Raw genomic sequence first — 21,146 nt, forward strand, 5'->3', positions numbered from 1 at the left:
GATTCAACCAACTGTGGATCGTAAACATAGTACTAAATACAGAATATTAAGGAGTAAACAGTGGTAATCTCTGGTTGATAAGAATATGGTGCTTTGGGGCCGGCCCCTTGGCGCAGTGGTTAAGTGCATACGTTCTGATTCAGTGGCCCGGGGTTTGCCGGTTCAGATCCCGGGCGTGGACATGGCACTGCTTGGCAAGCCATGCCGTGGTCAGGCATCCCACATAGAAAGTAGAGGAAGATGGGCATGGATGTTAGCTCAGGACCAGTCTTCCTGAGCAAAAAGAGGAGGATTGGCGGCAGATGTTAGCTCAGGGCTAATCTTCCTCAAAAAAACAAAACAAAACAAAACAAACATTAAAAGAACATGATGCTTTTATTTTCTAATTTTCTTATCTGTATTGTCTAACTTTCTAAAACTCACATATACTGCTTTTGTAATAATAAAAAGTTATTTTTGGGGGGCCGGCCTGGTGGTGCAGTGGTTAAGTTCTCACGTTCTGCTTCAGTGGCCCGGGGTTCGCCAGTTCAGATCCCAGGTGCGGGCATGGCACCGCTTGGCAAGCCATGATGTGGTAGGCGTCCCACATATAAAGTAGAGGAAGATGGGCACAGATGTTGGCTCAGGGCCAGTCTTCCTCAGCAAAAAGAGGAGGATTGGCAGCAGATGTTAGCTCAGGGCTAATCTCTCCTCAAAAAAAAAGTTAATTTTAAAAAAGATGTGATCTTCAGAGAAAAAGCAGACGTTTGGCTGTAGAAAGAACTTCAATACATACAGATTATTATTATTATTGATATGTTAAAGGCTGAAGTGAAGAAACTTGTCAAAACATTGTTGTTTTGACAAAAAGCAGAAGGATTTTTCATGTTTGGATTAAATCTGTCTCATGAACATATAATGCATCTATAGTCAAGCACCTGATTTTTAAGAAATCAAGTTAGGCATATCATTCAATCTTATTCTTTCAATCTTGGTCTACCTTAGACTTCGTACCTCATCTCTTTACTTTTAGCAAGATTGAGCTTTCAAGCTTCTTCCTTAACCTACTTGTCTAGTTTGCTGGTTAGGTCTAGGGAAGATTTTGTTTCCTCTCCCATATCAGGGATAACCCTGTCTCTCCAGTTATCCATTGAGTTAATACCACCAGCTCCATTTCTAGTCCTTGGAAATTTTGTTTATCTCTTTGTAATACTGAGAACAGAGTTCAAAGGAAAGGGCTATGAGAGCCTCTTGTTCTGGGTGAAAGGGCCAAAACCCCAAATCAGAAGAATCTGAGCTCAAAATGAGATATCCCTGAAATAAGAATACCGTTAAATATAAGCACAAAGGAAGAGGGGAAAGGTGACTACTTGAACAGTACATCCTCTAGGATTAACAGGCTTTTGGTTTAGCTCTCCATGTACCAGACTGTTAGCTCTTCTTCTACACATATGCTTTGGACCAGTCTAGCCTGTAGGGAAGTTTGTCCTTATCATTCTTCCATCCGTCCTTTCAGCACCTTTTTCCTTCCTCCTAGGACCCTCAGGTAACTCTTGTGACTCATTCCCACAAGGCCTAGCTATTAGCTAGCTGTCTACAGATGTCACTTGCAGCAGATACTGTTAGTTACCTATCTGACATCTACCTACTTCTTTCTTTTTCTTTTCCATCAGAGCCCTGATTTTACGCAGGTGGATGGTCAGGGGAGGCTGAGTCCTTGCCGCAGGGCCAGGGGGTGAACCACAATGGGCCAAAACCAATTATGATAGGTAGTCTTTTTACTCTTAATAATGACTGGTTTAGGATGGGTACATGACACAATGCATGTCTGCATGTATTAGGTGGATTCTGTTGTCACCTTCACCAACGTACTACGGATGGCAGAGGAGAAATATGGAAGCATTGGGAATTTAACGGTGTCATTGAGCCACTGACTTAGCTAACCTGTAACTGTCCTACCTTTGAACCATGTTTTGTTAGGTTTTCTTGCTTGTAGCTGAAAGTATCCTATCTTATATTCCACCAAATCCCACTACTCATTTTATCCAGTCTGATAATATTGTTTTAATAACCATGCAACCATTACTTGAGTAACCTTTTAGGTACAGGCACATGCTTGGTACTAGAATAAGAATATATATGGAGACTTACTCAGAATTTTCTATTTAGGTACCTATCATCCTTGTTTTTTCAAACGAACACCTCTGTAAACTGACAAATTCTTTGAAACTACCCTCTGAAGAGGGGCATTCTGAGCTCTTTGCAGCTGAGGAAAGCAAAGTTGTGTATTGCCCAGAACGACCCAAGCAATTAGTGGCAGAGCTTGTTAAGGAGCTCAATTTTCTAATTCCAAATCCCTACATCCCGTCACCCAGTGTCAGTAAAGTGGAAAATATGTGGCTATGGGGTAGGTCGAATGTGAGGTATTAGGAGGCATACAACGTCCAGCGAAGCAAACCGATGGCTCTACTCTCGCGTGAGGTCAGCTGTGACTCTGAGCCTGATCTGGCCCTGCTGGACTGCAGCCGCGGCGCACAGTGCCCCTAGAATACACAGGGTCGGAGACCAGCAAGCTGGCCTACGTCGATCTGAACTTTGTCCACGCAGAAGACACCTCCTTACATTCCACGGTTCCAAAGTCCTCTCAAGGCACAGGGGACGGCTCAGGTCAAGACTAGGATACGCACGCCTGGACACTCATTCACCTCACCCTGGCCGGACCCAAGTTTCGGACCCACGTGGCACTGCCGGGCGAACCCACATTTCGGCATTACTACTCTTTCGGGTTCCAGAGTCTCTATGACTGTTTGCTTTTCTTCCCTGAAACATTACGCCCTTCCGGGAACACCCGAACGCTCCACTTCATCCATTCAGCCGGCACCGAGCTCACCGGGGAGACCCAGGCAGCGGAACCGGAAATACTTGCTTTGAGAAATTGAGGGAAAACTACATCTCCCAGTATGCCCTGTGAGGCATCGGTTCTCCGTTAATGGATTCGATTGGTCAACACGCGAGAGGGACTGCGCCCTCCAAGGTCAAGCTGGCCAATCACAGCGCAGGGTTGCGTAAACGCTTGGGGGCGGGTCGCTTCCGGCGGCTTTCCCGGCAGATCCAGCATCGGGGAGTATGGGAGCGTGGGAGACTCTTCGTGCCCGCGGTTCTCGGTTTCGAGTCTCGGTCGGGCATCACTTTCTGTTGCTTCTGTTTGAGTAGCAGGAGGCTTTTAAGATCATTAGTCCCGGAGTGGTAAGTGGGACCCGTCGGCCCGGGAGTCGGCCCTTCCGAGGCTGGGCCTGGGAGAGGAGCCGTTGGCTCTGGTCTTAAAGGTTTTGGGGAAGCGAGGACGCCTAGGGGTGCGTGGAGGAGCTTTGCAGCCGAATTGGCCCTTCCAAGGACTATTGTCTCCCCTTCTGGCTGTGTCCTGAAGTCCCCGTGGCGACTTGAAGAAGGCATTCCCACCCACCGAGATGGCGTCCACTCTCCCAGTAATGGAGGCCCAGGTGAGACCAGGTCCCTTTTCCCACTGCAAGTTCCGGTCGCTACTTTCGTCCTCTGCCTATCCTCCTCCTTTGGAAGAGGGTTAGATATCCCCATCGTGATGCAAGGACTCCTGATCCCCAAATAGCCCTTTCACCAAGCTGTCTTTCTTCTTGCGCTAGGCGAATGGCTTGTCAAATTCTTCTTTTTTCAGAACCCCCAACTGAGAGCACGGCACCTTGCAGAAGGCTATAACAGAGAGCCTCAAAGTGTCTTTCTGGAATGCTGCTCAAACTTGCAGATTCCTAGGCTTCATTCCACACATGTTGAATAAAAACAAAAACAAACAAAAACCCGAGGTGATTCTTAATCACATCGAAGTTATATTGGTTTATAGCACTGGTAAACTTAGGGAAGGAGGAATAGGCCTGGATGTGTTGCTACAGTGAGCTTGGCAATGGCTGTCATGGGGAAGAAAGAGAGGGACTAACAAGTAGAAGGATGTTGGAACAACTCTGGAACCCCCATCCCTTTCATGATTCTTCCTGGGCTGCTCAGTCTTCTCCTTTCCCTTAGAGCATCCTTACTTGATGGTTTCCCTCCCCAAGAGGTGTTCCCTCATCTTTTCTCTTTTAGTAGTCTTTTCTAGAAGTCTCTTCTAGAACTTCTCACACTTTACTGTCTTGATCCTTATACTGCTGCCTCAAAAATTATGTCCATTTTTACTCCCTCCTTCCCAGTCCCCACCACTAGCCCTTAGAACCCATTTATATCCCATTCCAAGCACTCAGGAACCTTTTACAACAAGCCCTTTTCTCCGTTGCATCTGATGTTTCTAGCTCTTCTCAGCCTTCCTAGACTGAGTGAGGGAGCGTGGCCTTCGGGCCTCTTGTCCTGAGATGGGCTCTCATGTTGTTTCAGGGACCAATGCTGTTTGAGGATCTGGCTGTGTATTTTTCTCAAGAGGAGTGTGTGAGTCTGCACCCTGCCCAGAGGTCCCTCAGCAGAGATGCCACACAGGAGTGTTTCGAGGATATGGCCTTGATAGGTAAGGCAGTTGTTTTCCTTGCATTTTGGAACTTTGGTCAGTTCTAGGATTAGGATTCCATGTCCCATCCACATGTTGGTGTAGGGGAGTGGGGCCTATTCCTGGCTTATTTATGTTGCTGTCATAAGAAGTTGCATGAGAGTGCAATTTTCAAAGGATGACATGATTTTTAAAAGTCAAAAGTCCTGTTTAGTACAGGACTAGTTTTGCATGGGTCATAGCAGTACCTGGTAGTCTTCCCAAATATTTGTTACAGTAAATTCACAGTTTTACTTGCAAAAACCCCATTAGTATAGGTAACTATCATTTGCTAAAGATTGAAAATTGAGTTACTCTAAAGGGGGTGCTACACCTTTCTTATCTAAAGGCAACTATATGCAGAAATACTCCCTATACCTGAGTAGATTTTATCCCTGACTAGGGTTGACTGCTGGAACTATCCCATAACTCGTAGTTAATATTTTCCACTTCTCTTCTCATCCTGTTCATGTTTTCCTCTACCTTCTTGAACATAGGAAGTATATTTACAATTGTTCTTCTAGCATTCTTTCTACTAGAAAGAATGTCATTTCAGGGTCTGTTTCTGTTGATTGATTTTGCTCTTAGTTATGGGTCATATTTTTCTGCTGCTTTGTATATATGCGTGGTAATTTTTGATTGGATGCTGGACATCATGAGTTTTTTGTTTTTGGGTGCTGGCTTTTGTTGTATTTAAAAAAAAAATTTTGGAATTTGTTGTGGGATGCATTTAAGTTACTTGGGATCAATATGATCCTTTCAAGGCTTGCTTTTTGCTTTGTTAGGGTGTATTCAGAGCAACCCTTAGTTTAGGGCTGATTTGGCCTGCTGCTAAGGCACTGTCCTAGGATACTGCCCGATGTGTGTTAGGGGGTCTTTCCAGTTTGGCTGGTGGGAGCATGAACTGTTGAACTATTTTGTGAACTCTGGAGATTGTTCTGTCTACTTCTTTTTGGTGGTTCTTTCCTTGGCCTGGGGTAGTTTCCCCACAAGCACTTATAGATTAGTACTCAACCAAAGACTTAAGAGAACCCCATCTAGAGGCCCAGAACTCTCTACCTGGGCACCTGTCTCTTCTCTGGTATTTTGCTGTCAAATTCTAGCCACCTTGGCATCCCTGAACTTGGTCTGCTCAAATCAGCAAAACCACTGGGTACCGTTTGGATTCCACACACTGCACTGTGGCCCAGAAACACTTTCTAGGCAGTGAGCTGAGGCAGTCAAAAGGCTGTTCCTTTGGAAGGAAATACCCTTTTATATTGGCTTTGTAAATTAAGAATATTTTAATATTAAGAAATATTAAAAAGGAATGCTTTTTGGCAGGCCTGAGTTTTGTTAGCTATCCTAGCAGTGATATTGGTTATTATTTGCCTGCAGTATGCGTAGCAGCTCTACCTTGATCTTTCCTCGGTAAGAGTAAAGAAATTTTGGAGAACTCTTCTGGTGACAATAAAACTATTTCTAAAAACCAAGGGTGTTTCTCAGCTAGCAGAAAAGTACTTTCTCTCTTCCTTTCTTGATAAAGATGAATCCCAATCTCTATTCTAGTTGTGGTTGCTCTGCTGTTACTTGAGATTGCTTAAATGATGAAAAGCTCTTGAGACCTAAATAGACTAACTGGAAAACCCCACCTCTAGACAGTGTCTACCAAGATGGCCCTTAGTTCCTCTATCTCATTGGAAGCTGACTTAGTTATAGCTATTTTCTGCTTCCACCCCTCACAGGCTCACCTAGAACTAGATCCTTTGGGAAGCCAGTAGAGCCTGCTGGTGCCTGACTTTGTATATTACTGGTGTCTGGATTATGGGATAAGGCATCTACCGTTTCCTGGTCTTCAGTGTAACTACCTTAGCTTGTTCTTTCCCCAGTACTACTTGAGGGTATTGTCTATGTTTTGCTTTGTTTTGTTTTTATCAACAGGAGGGGAAGGCAAGACTGACATTAATCAGCAGGTAAATGTAGAATCTATGGGACGTGAAGAGCTTGCCCTAGAAGAGTACTCCATTGCCATGCCCCTTGTCTGTTACCCAGAAGAATCCTCTGAGAATGGAGTTGGAAACCTTGAAAGGAAAATATCAGGTGGAACTTCTGCTTGCAAGAAAAGGTTCATAAGCCTTTTAGTTACCATTGAAAACCATACCCCATTAATAGAACTATCTCAATGTTTAGGAACCAGAGCACTTTCTGAAATTCTTGAATGTCCTGGGGAAGAAGCCAAAAATTCCTTCAAGTGTCCTGAATGTGACCAAAGCTTCAGTGATAATTCACACCTTGTTTTGCATCAGAAAACGCATTTGGGAGAGAAAAAGTATACATGTAGTGACTGTGGGAAGATTTTCAATCATAGAGCCAACCTGAGGACACACAGGAGAATCCATACTGGCGAGAAGCCTTATCAGTGTGCTGAATGCGGCAGCAGCTTCCGCCAACACTCGCATCTGTCTCGGCACATGAATACCCACAAGAAGGAGAAGCCCTACACATGTGGCATATGTGGGAGAGGTTTTATGTGGCTCCCAGGATTGGCACAACATCAGAAAACCCACGCTGCCAAAAAAGCCTATGAATGTACTAACTGTGGTAAACATTTTGGTCGGAAAGCAAATCTTGCTTTGCGTGAGAAAATGCACTCATCAGCCACCCAGTACCGGTCCACTCAGTGTGTGAAATGCTTCAGGCAGCCTTCACACCCTGCCCTCCCTGAGAAGGGCCACAAGGATGATTCTGAATACTGTAGTGATTGTGGGGAAAATTTGCTTTCATTCTCAAAATTCAAACCCTTAAAATGTCCTGAGTGTGCAATGACCTTTCTTCGTATTTCTGAGCTTATTTCCCATCAGAGCATTCATAGAGGGGAAAAGCCCCATACATGCAAAACATGTGCAAAAAGTTTTATTTTGGGCTCAGAGCTTGCATGCCACCAGAAGAGCCACACAGGAGAGGAACCTTTTAGATGTACCAGGAAAAGTTTCAGGTTGAATACGCATCTCGTTACTCATCAGCGAACCCATACAAAAAACACCATGTAAATATAGCAAAGTCTCATTAACACTTGTGGTTTCAGTATCTATACCAAAAACTGGGCAACAATTACCCTTTATGTCCTAGGCGTTATACTAAGCACTTTACACACGTCCCACATAATATGTCACTTAATTTCATCACAATCTTGATTTAGGCACTATGATTTCTATTTTATAATTGAGGAAACATAAATTAATGTCACAGGTAGTGAATGAAACCAGGATTCTAACTCAGTAACTCAATTACTGTTCAGATTCCATTTGTATGAGCCAGAGAACAACACAGAACTTTTTTTAAATTCACTTTTCATGAAAATGAAGGTTATTGCTACAGTTCTTTTAATTTTGTTTACATGGTTTCTAAGTAAGTTTTAGAAGGAGGAGAATTTATTTATTTTTTGCCAGTTCTGCAGATATAGTATCTAGGAAAGTAACTACTTTTATACCTGTTTTATACTTTTTTTTTGGCTGTAATGATCTGAATGTAATATTTGTATGCGATTATTCTTGTTTTACATGTGAATTTCTGGAGGGGTTTAGGAGCCTTTTTTCCCCCACATGTGAAAAGTTCCCAAACAGGGGTACTAGTTGGTGCCATGACAGCTGTTAGTATCCGGGGAGTTCCCATTCTCAGATCTGATGCCAGTGGCCTTTGTGATTCAAGCATTTACGAGGAATTTGGCAGTCTGACTATAGCCCTTTCTGGTGCCTGGACTTGATCGAGGGAAAGATACTTACTCCTCTCTGAGAATGTTTACCTCCAAGTCTCTACTGAAGCACATTACCTGCCTTGCTATGAATAATAGTAACTATTGTTTAGTGAGCATGTTAGATACTTTTGGTATATTACCTAATTTAATCTTCAGAATAAATCTATGACAGAGAAAGGACTACTATCATTTCATAAATGAGGAAACTGAAGCCCCTAGTGGGTAAAGTCAGTACCTTCCACAAGACACAACAATAGCAATGTGCTGAAGCTGGCATTTCATCTTGGGTCTCTCTGATGCCGAAGGCTGTGCATTCTGAGACACCGTGTTATGTGTTGGCATGTGCACCACATATTAGCACTGCAAGCAGCTGAGATAGGTGGGTGAGGGTGGTCCTCATGGAGGTACCCTGTGCATGTGCCTCCTGGAACCCCTTCACTCCCTTTGTGCTGTATCTCAAGCCTGACTTATATTTGTGGTTATAAAGCAACAGAAAGACTCTCCAGGACCTCAAGTTTAAACTCCCATCCCTACGATCAGATGAGAGATTGCAAACTACAGAGTACAGTCCTTATGGTTTTAGTGAAAAAAAATTTCCTCATTGCCAAAGAAAAATACATATAGAAAATTGTTAGGTTTAACCAAAATACTTGACAATATACAGGTCTTTCGATACTGCTGTTATGTATAAATATTGGAGCAAGATATTGCTAAATGGAATGGTTATTAATGTTAAAGAACCAGAGAATCTTGTAAATATACATTCATATGGGATTTCTCTTTAAAGCATAATTGTGTACCTGCCAGCAAAACAGCATTTAAATGGGCTTTTGACTGGGATGTGAGAATGGTCTTATTCTATTTAAATACAGCATTTGCTAAAATGAGATTATCACCGGGAAACCTCATGAGCAATAATAGGCATCTGTAGGACTAATTGGATGGCACGTAGTACCTGGAAGATGTGGCCTTCCTACAGAACAGCAGATTGAGAATTGAATGTACAAAAAGATGCTGGTTACTGCTGTAAGCTCTTAAGCCGGAAGATATGGTTGATGAGTAAGGAAAATAGAAGCCAATAGCCCTACCCCAGGGAGGGGTATTCCTTTTTCCCTTTTTTTGTTCTTATTTCTTGTTTGCAGATCCACAGTTGAGACCCCGTGCTCTGTATGTCAAGGTCACATTTGGCTCTTTGTTTCTGATGTCTCCACTCTTAGGATACAGGACAGCAGTCTGCTGGGGCTTCAGGGTCTTAAATAAAAAAGCAAGGTCTTCTGTAGGTTTTTCTTCAGCAAGTCTGTCTGTCTGAGGTGCTTAGAACTGTGTAGAAAAATGGTCTCCAGTTAGATTTCTTAGCAGCCAGCTCTGGGATATAATGATCTTTGCCAAATGCCAGGAAGCACCAATCTCCCTGCTCTCCTGCTCTGCCTTTAGTGGGAGCAGCTGGCATGGTGCCTCATCAGTACATATTAGGGGCTCGCAGATTTCAGCTGACTGAATGAAGAGTTGCAGGGTGGGGAATAAAATTGGGAAAGCGGCTCCTCCTAGCAGAGTTGCTGCAGAAAGAAGTAGGGAAGTCTGTCTTAGAAGGCACTTGGACAGAATGGGGCTGACATACAGATAGAAGCTGTCATCCTTTCGTCTGCTCCTAAGAAAGAATAGGGCAAGGTGAGGATTTATGCCATCAGTGCTATTCTGCACCTCAAGACGAAAAGTCGTCTTTCCAGATGAGGCTTCCTTCACGATGAACTTCAGGTTTTACATTTTTCTTTATTTTCCAGATTTTGGAAGATTATGCCAAACCTCCAAAAGAGATTAGAAAAATAGCACTTCTGCAAAAACATTAACATACCCGTGAGTCTAATTAAAATGCCTTTTTGGTGTAATATTGTTAGTGATTGGTATGCAGGAAAAAGTTAAAAAGAAACCCAAAGCTCTGAGTGTCAGTTACTGTGAAAGAGGCATATTTTCCGTTGTTGCCTTTTTGTGCAACTGAACCTAAATACATTTGCTGGATGTAATTCAAGCTGCTCTGAGCCCAAGTTGCTGAAGGAAGAGGTCAGTATCTGCCAGTGAGATCCATGCTGTTTTTATGATGATGGTTTTTTTACCCTTCTCTTTACAGTGTCAACTGATGGAGATAGATTCCACAGATTGTCATTAACCCAGAGATGATATTAGCCTACCAGGTTAGCATTAACATATACTGGATAAAAGTTAATATAGGGATGAAAAACTAAATGCAGGAGTTTATTGCTTTGAACAGTTGGTTCTCTACATTTTGTAGCATGGATGTTGATCCACCGTGCAGAGTGAAAACTCTGTACTGAAGAAATTAAGTCTTGAATAAATTTCTTGGTTTTTGTTGATGCAGTGATGAAAATGTTTATCAAATCCTTAATGTGATTGCCAGCATATCAGGGTCTGTAACAGCCATCACTGAGGAAAACAGCATTGTTCCAGTAGTATTCAGATGTCAACAGTTTATACTTTGTAATTAAAGAAATTGTGGAATTTAGTTGTTACTCTTGAAGGAGTTGGACTCAAAATGGCTTTGTTTAGGACCTTTGTTACATTGGGTAATACTTCATTCACATCTCCCCATTTAACATAGAAAATGACTAACCCAGTAATTCAGGGAGTTAAGACTAAAAACAAGTGACATTTCACAGCAAGTGCCATTTTGAATCTTTGACTCCTGAGATCCCATATAATTAAGTGGCATTGTTCTGATGACTGCAGCATGGTATACGATCTGATACCGACGATTTTGCTCAAAGTAATCTGACAATTTACTGCATATACGTACAAAGCAGGCTATAGTTTATCTGAATAGAGTCTATTTTGAATTGTTTATTAAACTTGTTATCGCTATAGGATTTCAGTAGGAAAGGGTTTTTGCTTTGACCATCTGTTTGAAAGTAACTAAATGATCTTCATTAGAAGTGTATTCATCTGTTTTAGTTTTATAGATTGAGAGAGCTATTGATCTGATACCAAGATGACCATTACCCATCTTTTCATGGCCCATCTCACTACTGGTGTTTCATCTTTTATTTTTTGACATCTCTCCTCACATTAACAGTCTGGGGAGGATGGGAATATGACACATACATTTATATAAACCTGAGAATATGCTGCAATTTCTAGTTCCTTTGGATACCTCAGAAGTATGTTTGTTTTATGCACTTGTACTGTTTATGTCTGTTTAATGTTTCGATTTTACTGTTTTTGGTGCATTCTCATCAGTCAGCTCTAGATTGCAAGCTCTCATCAGGCAGTGATTATGTCTATCCGATGTGCAATTTGGCATCTAATAAATGCTTTTTTAAATAATGATGGCTATGAGGTGAACTTTTTTTTTTACACTTCAGTGGTTTTAGATGGTAATAAGATGAATTTTGAAGACAGGCGGGATTGTGTTTTGGAGAGGGTGAATGAATGGCCGTAATAATGGAAGTAAAATCGTTTGCTTCCCAGAACTTAGAAGAAAATTCCATCACTACTCCGGGAGACAGCACTAGACGTCGATTTCCCTTCCAGCCTTTGCTCCACGGCGGCGGTACAGGGCCACATACCTCCAGCCACGAGGGCGGCGATTGCCCTCGTGGGTCTCCGCCTGGAGCCGAGGGGAGGAGGTAGGCGGGGTGGTGCGCTGGCTAGGGCTCCCAGAAGGCTTTGCGCGGCCTGGGGGAGACCGTGAGGCGGGAGCCTGGCAATCTGCAGCGCAGGTTGGCGGAAATGCCAACGAGATGAGACGTGCTAGAGCGGCCCGTGAAGCCGAGACCGGAAGTTGCGCGCTTACTTTCGGCGCCCTCTTCTGGCGGCGCCGCTGCGCACCCCTGGGAGTGTTGAGGTGCGGTGGGCGGTGGGAGCTCTGCTACGAGCTCGGCCGCGCTCGACCCTTGCGCACCTGCCCCTGCGAGCCGATCTCCGCAGAAACTGGGCGGCGAGAGCGAGAGCATTTGTCGAGGGGCTCCTCGGGATTCTCCCTCCGCACCGGCCGGAAGATAACGCCGGTGTGACTGTCGGAGGCCAGCCCGAATCTCCGTCCCGCGAGTCCAGGCACTGACCGTCCTGGGGACGGGAGAAGAAGCCCCGCGCTACCTCCGCAGCCCTAACCCTTCTTTGGCAAGGCGAAGCTACGGGCTCGCTCTGCCTGTATGCCTGGCTTGTTGAAAGGGATGCTTTGTGCTTCTTACTTGCCCTGGGTAGAGTATCTTCTCTCTAGAATCAGCGCCAGTCTCCTCGTCGGCTTTCTGTGTCTCGCGGCCGAATTCTAATATGCTTCTGCTTACTAGAGTGTACCCTGTGCTCATCTGAGTACATGGTCTCCCCAAGTGCGCTTAGCCACTTCGATGACTACGAAGACCCCACTTGATGTCTAGATTTCTCCTTTCCTCTGCACTCCAGATCCCTACATTCAAGTGCCTAGGAGAGATCTTCCTTTGGATGTCTCTAAGGCATCGAAACACCTGCCCCAAACCGAACTCATGCGTTTAGCACCTGATCTGTTCGGCCTGCAGCATGTGGCACCAACATCCACACAATTGCTTATGCTACCAGCACACACTGCCTCTTCCTCTGCTCCTCATCCATTCAATCATCAAGTCCTGTGGATTCAACCTCAAAAATATCTTTCAAATCTGACTGCTTCTCTCTGTCTCCACCCTTAGCTAACAGCATGGAGCCTGGATTGACTGAAATAGCCCTCTCCTCCTCTCTCACATCACTCTTGTTCCCTGCCAGCACATCTGATCATGTCACCTTCCAACCTGATGTCTTCCACTGGCTTCCCATTGTCCTTAGGATGATGTCCAAAATTTTCAATGTGACCTTCCTAACCATTACTTCCCTGCCAACTCCAACTCCAGCTGCTCTCTTCTTCATTCTCTTTCTTCAGCTGCACTTTCAGTTGTTCAAATATACCAAGCTCTTTAATTCCTCAAGACTTATAAACATACTTTTCCTTTTACCTGGAACATCCCTCTACTTCCTTTATTTTCCCCTCCTCATAGAACTTACCGTGCTTGTAATTGAATACTAATTATATAACTAGTGGTTTAATGTCTCTGTGGGGGCAGGGACCAGGCATAGCAAGTGCTTAAAATTGTGCATTGAAAGAATGAAACTTCTTTGGCTCTGTCACCTTTTTTTTGAGGAAGATTAGCCCTGAGCTAACATCCCCCACCAATCCTCCTCTTTTTTGCTGAGGAAGATTGGCCCTGAGCTAACATCCCTGTCTATCTTCCTCTACTTTATATGTGGGATGCCCACCACAGCATGACTTGATAAGCGGTGCGTAGGTCTTTGCCTGAGATCCAAACTGGCGAACCCTGGCCACCGAAGCAGAGCACCCAGACCCAACCGCTATGCCACTGGGCCAGCCCCAGCTCTGTCACTTTTATACTGTTGGATACACCTATAAGACTGACTGGAGGAAGGGCAGTAGGCAGTGGTGCTGTCAGTTACAAGCAGGCAAGAGGTGTAACTGCAGCCCAGGGAAGCTGTAAGGAAGTTAGCAAAAAGCTTGACTAAAACGGTTCTCAGGATAACAACGTTATCATGCTCTATAGGCTTGAAAGGAATAATTTAGCAAAGATGCACAATTGCTACAAGCCACGTTGGAAGGAAGTGAGATAAAAGTGATGTTTGTATTCAAATAGAATTGTGTTGAACTAATAAAACAGAGAAGGAGACTTGAACAAGCTGGTTCTACATCTTACTGCCTTGAACCTTCTGGGAGTAAACTGTTAGTGATTAAAGTAGCTCACATCACTGGACCAGAGGACACCTGGCCCCAAAACATCATTGCCTCTGCTGTTCCCATCTTAGAAGGTCCCCTCAGCCGGAGAGGGGCAAGCACCCAAAGTGGGCATTATGGTGCTACACTTGAAGTCTGTGCTGCCCAGGAAATTCCAAGAGAGGGTGTTGACACTCTGAATATCATGGAACAACTGCTACTTGGCCAGCAGGTCCACATTCCTATTGGAAGTTGTTTCATTTGACTGATTTGGCTCATGAGCCCATCCCTGATACAACCACTGTGACCAGGAGGATGGAGTATACTGGCCAGGCCTGGTTCTCATGTGCCCTCCTGGAGCTGTGGTTGGGGTCAGCCCCACCAAAATCACATGGACAAAGTGTGAGAGAAGAGGTGACTCCCTAAGGGATACTTAGGGTACTTTAAGGAGAGGATGGGTGCTGGGGTGAAAAGTAACGGGTAAGTCAGAGTAGAGACTCAGAGGGGTAATTAGGACAGTGATGGAAATGGTAACATACTCAAGTGCTTGTCTGGTGTCTGGCCTTCCTGTGCTAAGCACTTTTCTTGGATTATTTCACCATTCTCATTCACATTTTACACATGCAGAAAATAGGGCTGGACTGTAGGATATGCTGGGAAGTAGAAGGAGACATGATGGAAGTCTAAGGTGCATTGTTGAAGGTGTGCTGTTAAATTGCCCAGCTTCCTATGAGCTGTGCAAACTCCAGAAAATGATTGAGTCTCAGTCTCCTCAAATGCCAAGAGAATAATCATGAAGTCCACCTCAAAGTGGGTAAGGGTCCAGGGAGATGCTGTGAGGTATATCTCTGAGGAATCATTACTGCCAGAGAGAAGGAGACTTGTTGCAACATCAAGTGACTGCCCTGGCAGGAGAAAGCTGAGGGGCCCTGACCTTCCTATCTCAAGTAGAGCCTTCCCTAGTCACTTCTCATCACATGATTCCTGTTTATTTTTTTCTTAGTAGTTATGGCTGCAGTTTTACATTTGTTTGTGTAATTATTTGATTCATATCTGTTTCCCCCTCTATACTGGGCTTTCTAAGACTGCATGCACGTCGTCTGCGTTCCCCATTAGATCCCCAGCATCTAATGGTGCCTGGAGTGTAGCAGGCATTCAATAAATATTTGTCACAAGAATGAAAAGATTAATGAGTGAACCTCCAGGACATCCTTTCAGCGCGAGCTAACTGTCCCAAGTGAGCAACCGCGCGGACGCCTCCTGAGCTGGACGTGGAACCAGCTGGAACTACATTTCCCAGAGGGCTCCACGGTGGTAGGGCCCCTATTCACATTGACAGCTGTGAGAGGCAATGGGAGGCGAGGCTTCTTTGGCTTGGAGGCCGGATGGCCCAATCAGAGAGGAGGAAACAGGCCACTTCCTGTCTAGGCCCCGCCCCTCACCCTCAGGCTATTTTGCCCTCTGGTCCCAATGCCTGATGGGTTCCCCTGGGATATTTTGCCCAGGGCTCGTTCCGGGGGACAGGTCGCGTGCTGAACCTTTTGGATCCTGAGCGGACGTACCTGGAGAACCCTGGGGATGGGAGAGCTAAGGCCCCGGGGGACCCATCGACTCCCTTCGAGCAAGTGCGGAGCCCGGCGGAGCGTCCCGGACACCGCGTCCGGCTCCCCACTCCACGGGCCTAATCAGCTGCCGTCTGCGCCCCCGCGCGCCGCCCCCGGGTGAGGGGCGTCCGGGTACGATGGTAGGGCAGGAATGCAGGGACAGGGTTTCGATGCGACCTGCATTATGGGGATAACTCTGCAGTCAGATGCTGTAGATTGAGACAAGCTCGGAGACGACAGACACTCAGGAGGCTGCCGCAAGAGAGCGAGTGAGAGATGAGGGCCTGTAGTGGGGCTCATGGGAATGAGGAAGAGGGGTGTCTTCCAGACAGATTTAGGAGGCGAAAGTAACGATTTGGTGAGGTGAAAGAGCAAGGAGTTAGAGATGACTTGGAGTTTCTGGTTTGGGTGACTTGATGGTGGCTCTGTGGAGAGAAGATCCCCTGCCTCTTCATGAGTTTACAGTTTTTCTAAACTTCCTAGGGAGGTGCGTTAATCACAAGTGAGTGCGACCTTGCAGCTGTGATAAATGCTATAGAGAAGAAGCACATTTTGCCGTGAGAGAGATGTCACCTGACCAGGATGGTCAGGGAGACGTTTTCTTCTGAGGAGAGCTGAGAGCTAAACAATGACTTTGAGTTTTGGTTGGAGACTTCTGGAAAGGGCACAGGTCAGTGGGCTGCAATCTCTAACCAAGAACCTTACAAGGGTCTCAGCTAACGTGTCAGCTGACCCCACGCATGGTCAGCTTTTCTTGCTTACTTGTACTGTCTGTTTCAGGGAAAAGCAGCCAGAAAATGGAGAACACAGATGCCCAGCCACACCCTACAGAAAGACAGGGTGTGACATTCCCAGGTCCAGTCCCAGCTGGTATGAGGCTGTCCCCTGAGCCATAAGATGGCTGCAAACTTGGGTGCCCTGGACCTCCCCATCCCCCAGAACTGGAAAGCCTCCTGATAAAAGATGCCACCAGGAGGCAGGAATCTAACCTGCAAATCCATGATCCTGGTCCTGAAACACTGTTGTCAGGTCATCATACCCCTCTGCCATGAGGAGCTCGCTGGGCCGGGGAGGCCCTTAGCCACATATGGGGACTGTGCCATCAGTGGCTATGGCCAGAGATGCCCCCAAGGAGCAGATCCTGGAGCTCCTAGAGCTGGAGCTCTCCTGACCATCCTGTCCAAGATCCACACTGGGTTCACTTGAGGACTCAGAGGGTGACAAGAGGCAGTAACTGATGGAGGATTTGTGGAGAGCCCAGGAAACCAGGATACTGGGATGAGAAGGGCCAGAGGAGACCCAGTGAGTGAACACGAGATAGGTGATAAGCTCCTCTCCTTGGAAGAGGCAGGCAGAGGGGATACCCTGAGCATATGTTAGCCCTCTGCAACAGGTAGAATGTGGGCAATCTTGGTTCTTCTTCCAGCAATACGCTGTAATTTTGAAAAGGTTTGGGAAGAGGAGTGTGGGGAAGTCAGAGGCAGAGTTGATCACCCTCCCAGTTTTGCTGTGAGCCAGCCTTGCCTGAGGCAGCCCTGCCCACGGGTCTGCACTTCCAGTGGTGGCTGGACCAGACCTATGAGAGCCACTCCAAAGGAGGACCAGGCCTCTTGAGGGGCGAGGCATTTACTCCCACTGGAGCCTTTGCCTTAGAGTGCTGGGGCACTGGCTACGCTGGAGGCACATAACTCTGATCCTCTCACTTAAACCTTATAAAGTTGAAGAAACAGATTTGAAAGGGGAACTAGAGCCAGGATTGGATCTAGGTCTGTCCAAAGCCAATGTTCATGCGCACTTGGTGCTATGGTCTGAATGTTTCTGCCCGCCTCCATCAGTTCATATGTTGAAATCCTAACCCCCAAAGATGATGGTATTAGGAGGTAGGGGCTTTCAGAGGCGCTTAGGTCATGAAGGCAGAGCCCTCATTAGTGGGACTTAGTGCCCTTATAAACAAGACCCCAGAGAGCTCCCTCACCGCTTCCACCTTGAGAGGACACAGTGAGAATACGGCAGCTGTGAACCAGGAAGAGGCCTCTCACCAGAACGCGACCTGACCATGCTGGCACCTTGATTTCAGACTTCCAGCCTCCAGAACTGTGAGAAATAAATGTCTGTTGTTTGTAAGCCACCAAGTCTGTGATAATTTTGTTATAGCAGCCTGAACAGACCAAAACACTTGGCTATGCTGAACTGTCTCCCGACGCTCCTTTCTTAAAGTTTTTCAAAAGGTAAAACAAGTGCCTTAAAACTTTTCCTCAGGACATTGTCTTTGGCTTGAAGCCCTCATGCTACATGTGAAATATACTTCTCTGCAGTGTCACTTCCTGGGTTCTGCCTTTTCCTAATACTGTGTCACTCTCAATCTGTCAGCTCAGGCCTTCCCTCCCGCTGATGAAAGCACACTGCTCCTGTCCTCTCCTGGCAAGGCTGAGTCCTCAGTATAGGTGTCCCCCACTTCACACACAGACATGTCCACGTCCCTATGCCTGTGTCCTCACACCTCCCAGTGGGGTCCAGGTAAGCCCTAATTTGTAACCTTCATCTTTGGATGTTCTGCCTTCTGCTTCTGTTGGGGGCACCCTCCTCTGCCACCCTGGTCTCTCTCCTTGTCTCTAACCCTCTGCTCCATCTTCTAGAGCAAGACCTTGACCTCTGCCCCCATTCTTGCTTGCAGGTACTCCAGGAAGACTAATGTATAGCCCCACTCACAAGATTTTTGTTGCCTTCTGGCAAACTTTTCACTGGGTTCTTGAAAATTATGTATTTGCAAAAAGTAAGGAGTACGGTATTCACAATAGCCAAAAGATGGAAACAACCCCAATGTCTATTGGCAGATGGATGGATAAACAGACCACTCTATCCATACACTGGAATGTTATTGAGCCTTAAAAAAGGAGTGAAATTCTGACACATGCTACAACATGGATGAGCCTTGAGGACATTATGTTCAGTGAAATAAGCCAGTGACGAAAAGACAAATTCTGTATAATTCCACTTATATGAGGCCCCTAGCGTAGACAAATTCACAGAGACAGAGAAGTAGAAGGGTGGGCGCCAGGGGCTGGGGGAGGGGGCTGGGGATTCATTGTTTCTTGGGGACAGACTTTCAGTTTGGAAAAATGAAAAGTGTTCTGGAGATGGGATAGTGGTGATGGCTGCACAATATTGTGAATGTACTTAATGCCACTAAACTGTACATGTAAAAGTGGTTAAAATGGTAAATTTTATTTATGTATATTTTATCATAATAAAATTTTTTTTAAAAAGCCAATGTAAAAAGAAAAAGTAAGGAGCAGCATGAAGGGCCATGGAAGAAGGGGGTGCCTCTGCTTTGGGGTGCCTGTCTCTAGGACCCCAATTTTATTCATAAACATTCTCCTTTGAAGAAATTCTTTTGCTTCTCCAGGACGTTCTCTACTGTGACCACAGTGTAAGCAAGTCCAGGGCAGTAGGACCTCTCCTCCCTCACATCCCTGTGGCCTCTTCGCTCATTCAGGTAGGAGCTGATGGGAGGAGATTTCAGGATGCTGTTTCATTTGACACATCATTCGTCTTCCTTTTGCATGACACTTTCCAGAAAACAAAATGCTTTCACATGCACGTATTCACTTCACCAGTCATGGGAGGTAAGCAGGGCAGGTCTTCCCATTTCCATGGAAGAAACCGTCTTGGAGAATTTAAATGACACATCCAGATCTCGGGACTGGAGAGTGACAGAGCTGGACACAAAGCTTTCCCTTGGTCTTAGCCTGGTACAAAGCCTATTCCTCTGTTTGTTGATAGAGCTGCCTCTGATCCAACTAACCGCAAGTCACCCTCAGGACCAAGGTACGGTCTTGGGGTTCCTCCAGCTGGATCTGCCCTCATCTAGCCCTGGACGAGTGACATTTGGAGAGGTTTGCCTCACACTTCTGTTTCACTGGTAATTCAAAAATCGTGACTGTGACCGTAATGGCCACTTTTGTATTTTGGCAGGTGACAGCTGCTTTAAAGAGATGTATTGGAATTATGCAAAAATATATTACAACAGAATGGGAGAAAATATTTGCAAGTCATATATCTGATAAGGAGTTGATTCCAGAATATCTAAAGGACTCTTACAACTCAACAATAAAAAGACAACTTAATTTAAAAGGGCAGAGGTTTTGAATAGCTGTTTCTCTACAGAAGATACACAAATGGCCAAGAAACGCATGAAAAGATGCTCAATATGGTTGGCCATCAGGGAAATGCAAATCAAAACTACAATGAGATACTACTTCATATCCACTAGCATGGCCATAATAAAAAAGACAGACAATAACAAGTGTTGGTGAGGATGTGGAGACCTGGAACGCTCACATACTGCTGGGGAGGATGTAAAATGGTGCAGCCCTTGTGGAAAACATACCAAATGGTTAAACACAGAGTTACCATCTACTGATACATGCTACAACATGGATGGACCAGGAAGACATTGTGCTGACTGAAGGGGGGTGCGCTCAAGGGGGTGCAGGCATGGGGAATGACTGCTAATGATGATGAGATTTCTTTTTAGGCTGTTGAAAATGTTCTAAAATTAATTTGCAGTGATGGTTGCACAATTCTGTGAATATACTATGATAACTGTACACGTTAAGTGGATGAATTTTATGGTATGTGAAATATATCTCAATAAGGCTGAAAAAAATAGCATTTTGTTTTAGAAACATCTTGGGGAAATTTCAACTCTATTGGATGGTATTCGGCAGTTGTTAATTTTGTTGGGAGTGATAATGGTATTATGGGGGAGGTTTCACAAATCCTTACCTGCTGTAGATGGAAATGCTTTTTGGAGAAATCTGTGAGATCCAGATTCCCCACCTATGCACAGATGCTTCCCCTCTCCCTGTCTCCCTGGGGGTAATTCAGGGACCACATAACATGAGCAGGAGTCATCCCACCCCAAGAAGGGTAAGTACAGGGCAAATCCAGAGAGGATGGTGAATCTTACAGGCTGCTCCATGGGTGAGGGCTGCACACAAGAGGAGAAAGACGATCTTCTTTATATGGGGTAGCTGATTGCAAGCCAGCAGGTCAGTGTTTTGTGCTGAGGCTCTCTGGTGGAACCATGCATGGGCAAGGGGGACGGGAGAACCCTACATCTGAAGAACTGAGTACAGACCTGCAAATGCGGCTGAGCGCCCAGGGCCTTCAGACCCTCCTCGCCTGGAGCTGGGCCTTATCTGCCAAAGGAAAACTGGGCTGGGGGAGGTGAGGCAGCAGCTCAGGCTTGAAAACCTTCTGGGAATGAGTGATCTTCAGACTAGTGATTTTGTCACAGTCATTCAAGGTCCGCAGTTGAACAGGAACTCAAAGACACGAAGATTTGGCACTTACTGATTTTGTAATCAGGAGAGAGAAAATATACACATACAGGTTCTTCAAAACATACCATGCAAACAAAGCTCTTATTTAAGGAAGAGTTCCTGTCCCAACTGTTATAAATAAGAAAAGTGGAAATCTACGTTTCTTCCCTATTAAGAGAGATCTTCTTTGACCAACCAAGTTGACTCAATAGATGGG

The 21,146-nt window shown here is 45.4% G+C and overlaps 1 protein-coding gene and 1 long non-coding RNA gene across 3 annotated transcripts; both read left to right on the forward strand.

Moving 5' to 3' along the window:
• Nucleotides 1-3,042: 3,042 nt before the first annotated feature.
• ZNF597 (zinc finger protein 597) lies at nt 3,043-11,591 on the forward strand. Its single transcript, XM_005599016.4, has 3 exons — nt 3,043-3,479; nt 4,378-4,504; nt 6,443-11,591. Exons 1-3 carry the CDS (start codon nt 3,447-3,449, stop codon nt 7,549-7,551), a joined length of 1,269 nt encoding a protein of 422 aa, XP_005599073.1. The 5' UTR covers nt 3,043-3,446; the 3' UTR covers nt 7,552-11,591.
• A 3,840-nt stretch (nt 11,592-15,431) lies between these two features.
• On the forward strand, nt 15,432-17,730 carry LOC138917181 (uncharacterized). Of its 2 annotated transcripts, none has more exons than XR_011424877.1 (3): nt 15,432-15,719; nt 16,086-16,272; nt 16,383-17,730. It is a non-coding gene; the product is annotated as an uncharacterized lncRNA (long non-coding RNA). The 2 variants fall into 2 exon arrangements; XR_011424876.1 differs by having other exon boundaries at nt 15,439-15,734.
• Nucleotides 17,731-21,146: the final 3,416 nt, after the last annotated feature.

This window comes from Equus caballus, chromosome 13 (genome assembly GCF_041296265.1).
Source record: "Equus caballus isolate H_3958 breed thoroughbred chromosome 13, TB-T2T, whole genome shotgun sequence".
In the NCBI taxonomy this organism is placed as follows: domain Eukaryota; kingdom Metazoa; phylum Chordata; class Mammalia; order Perissodactyla; family Equidae; genus Equus; species Equus caballus.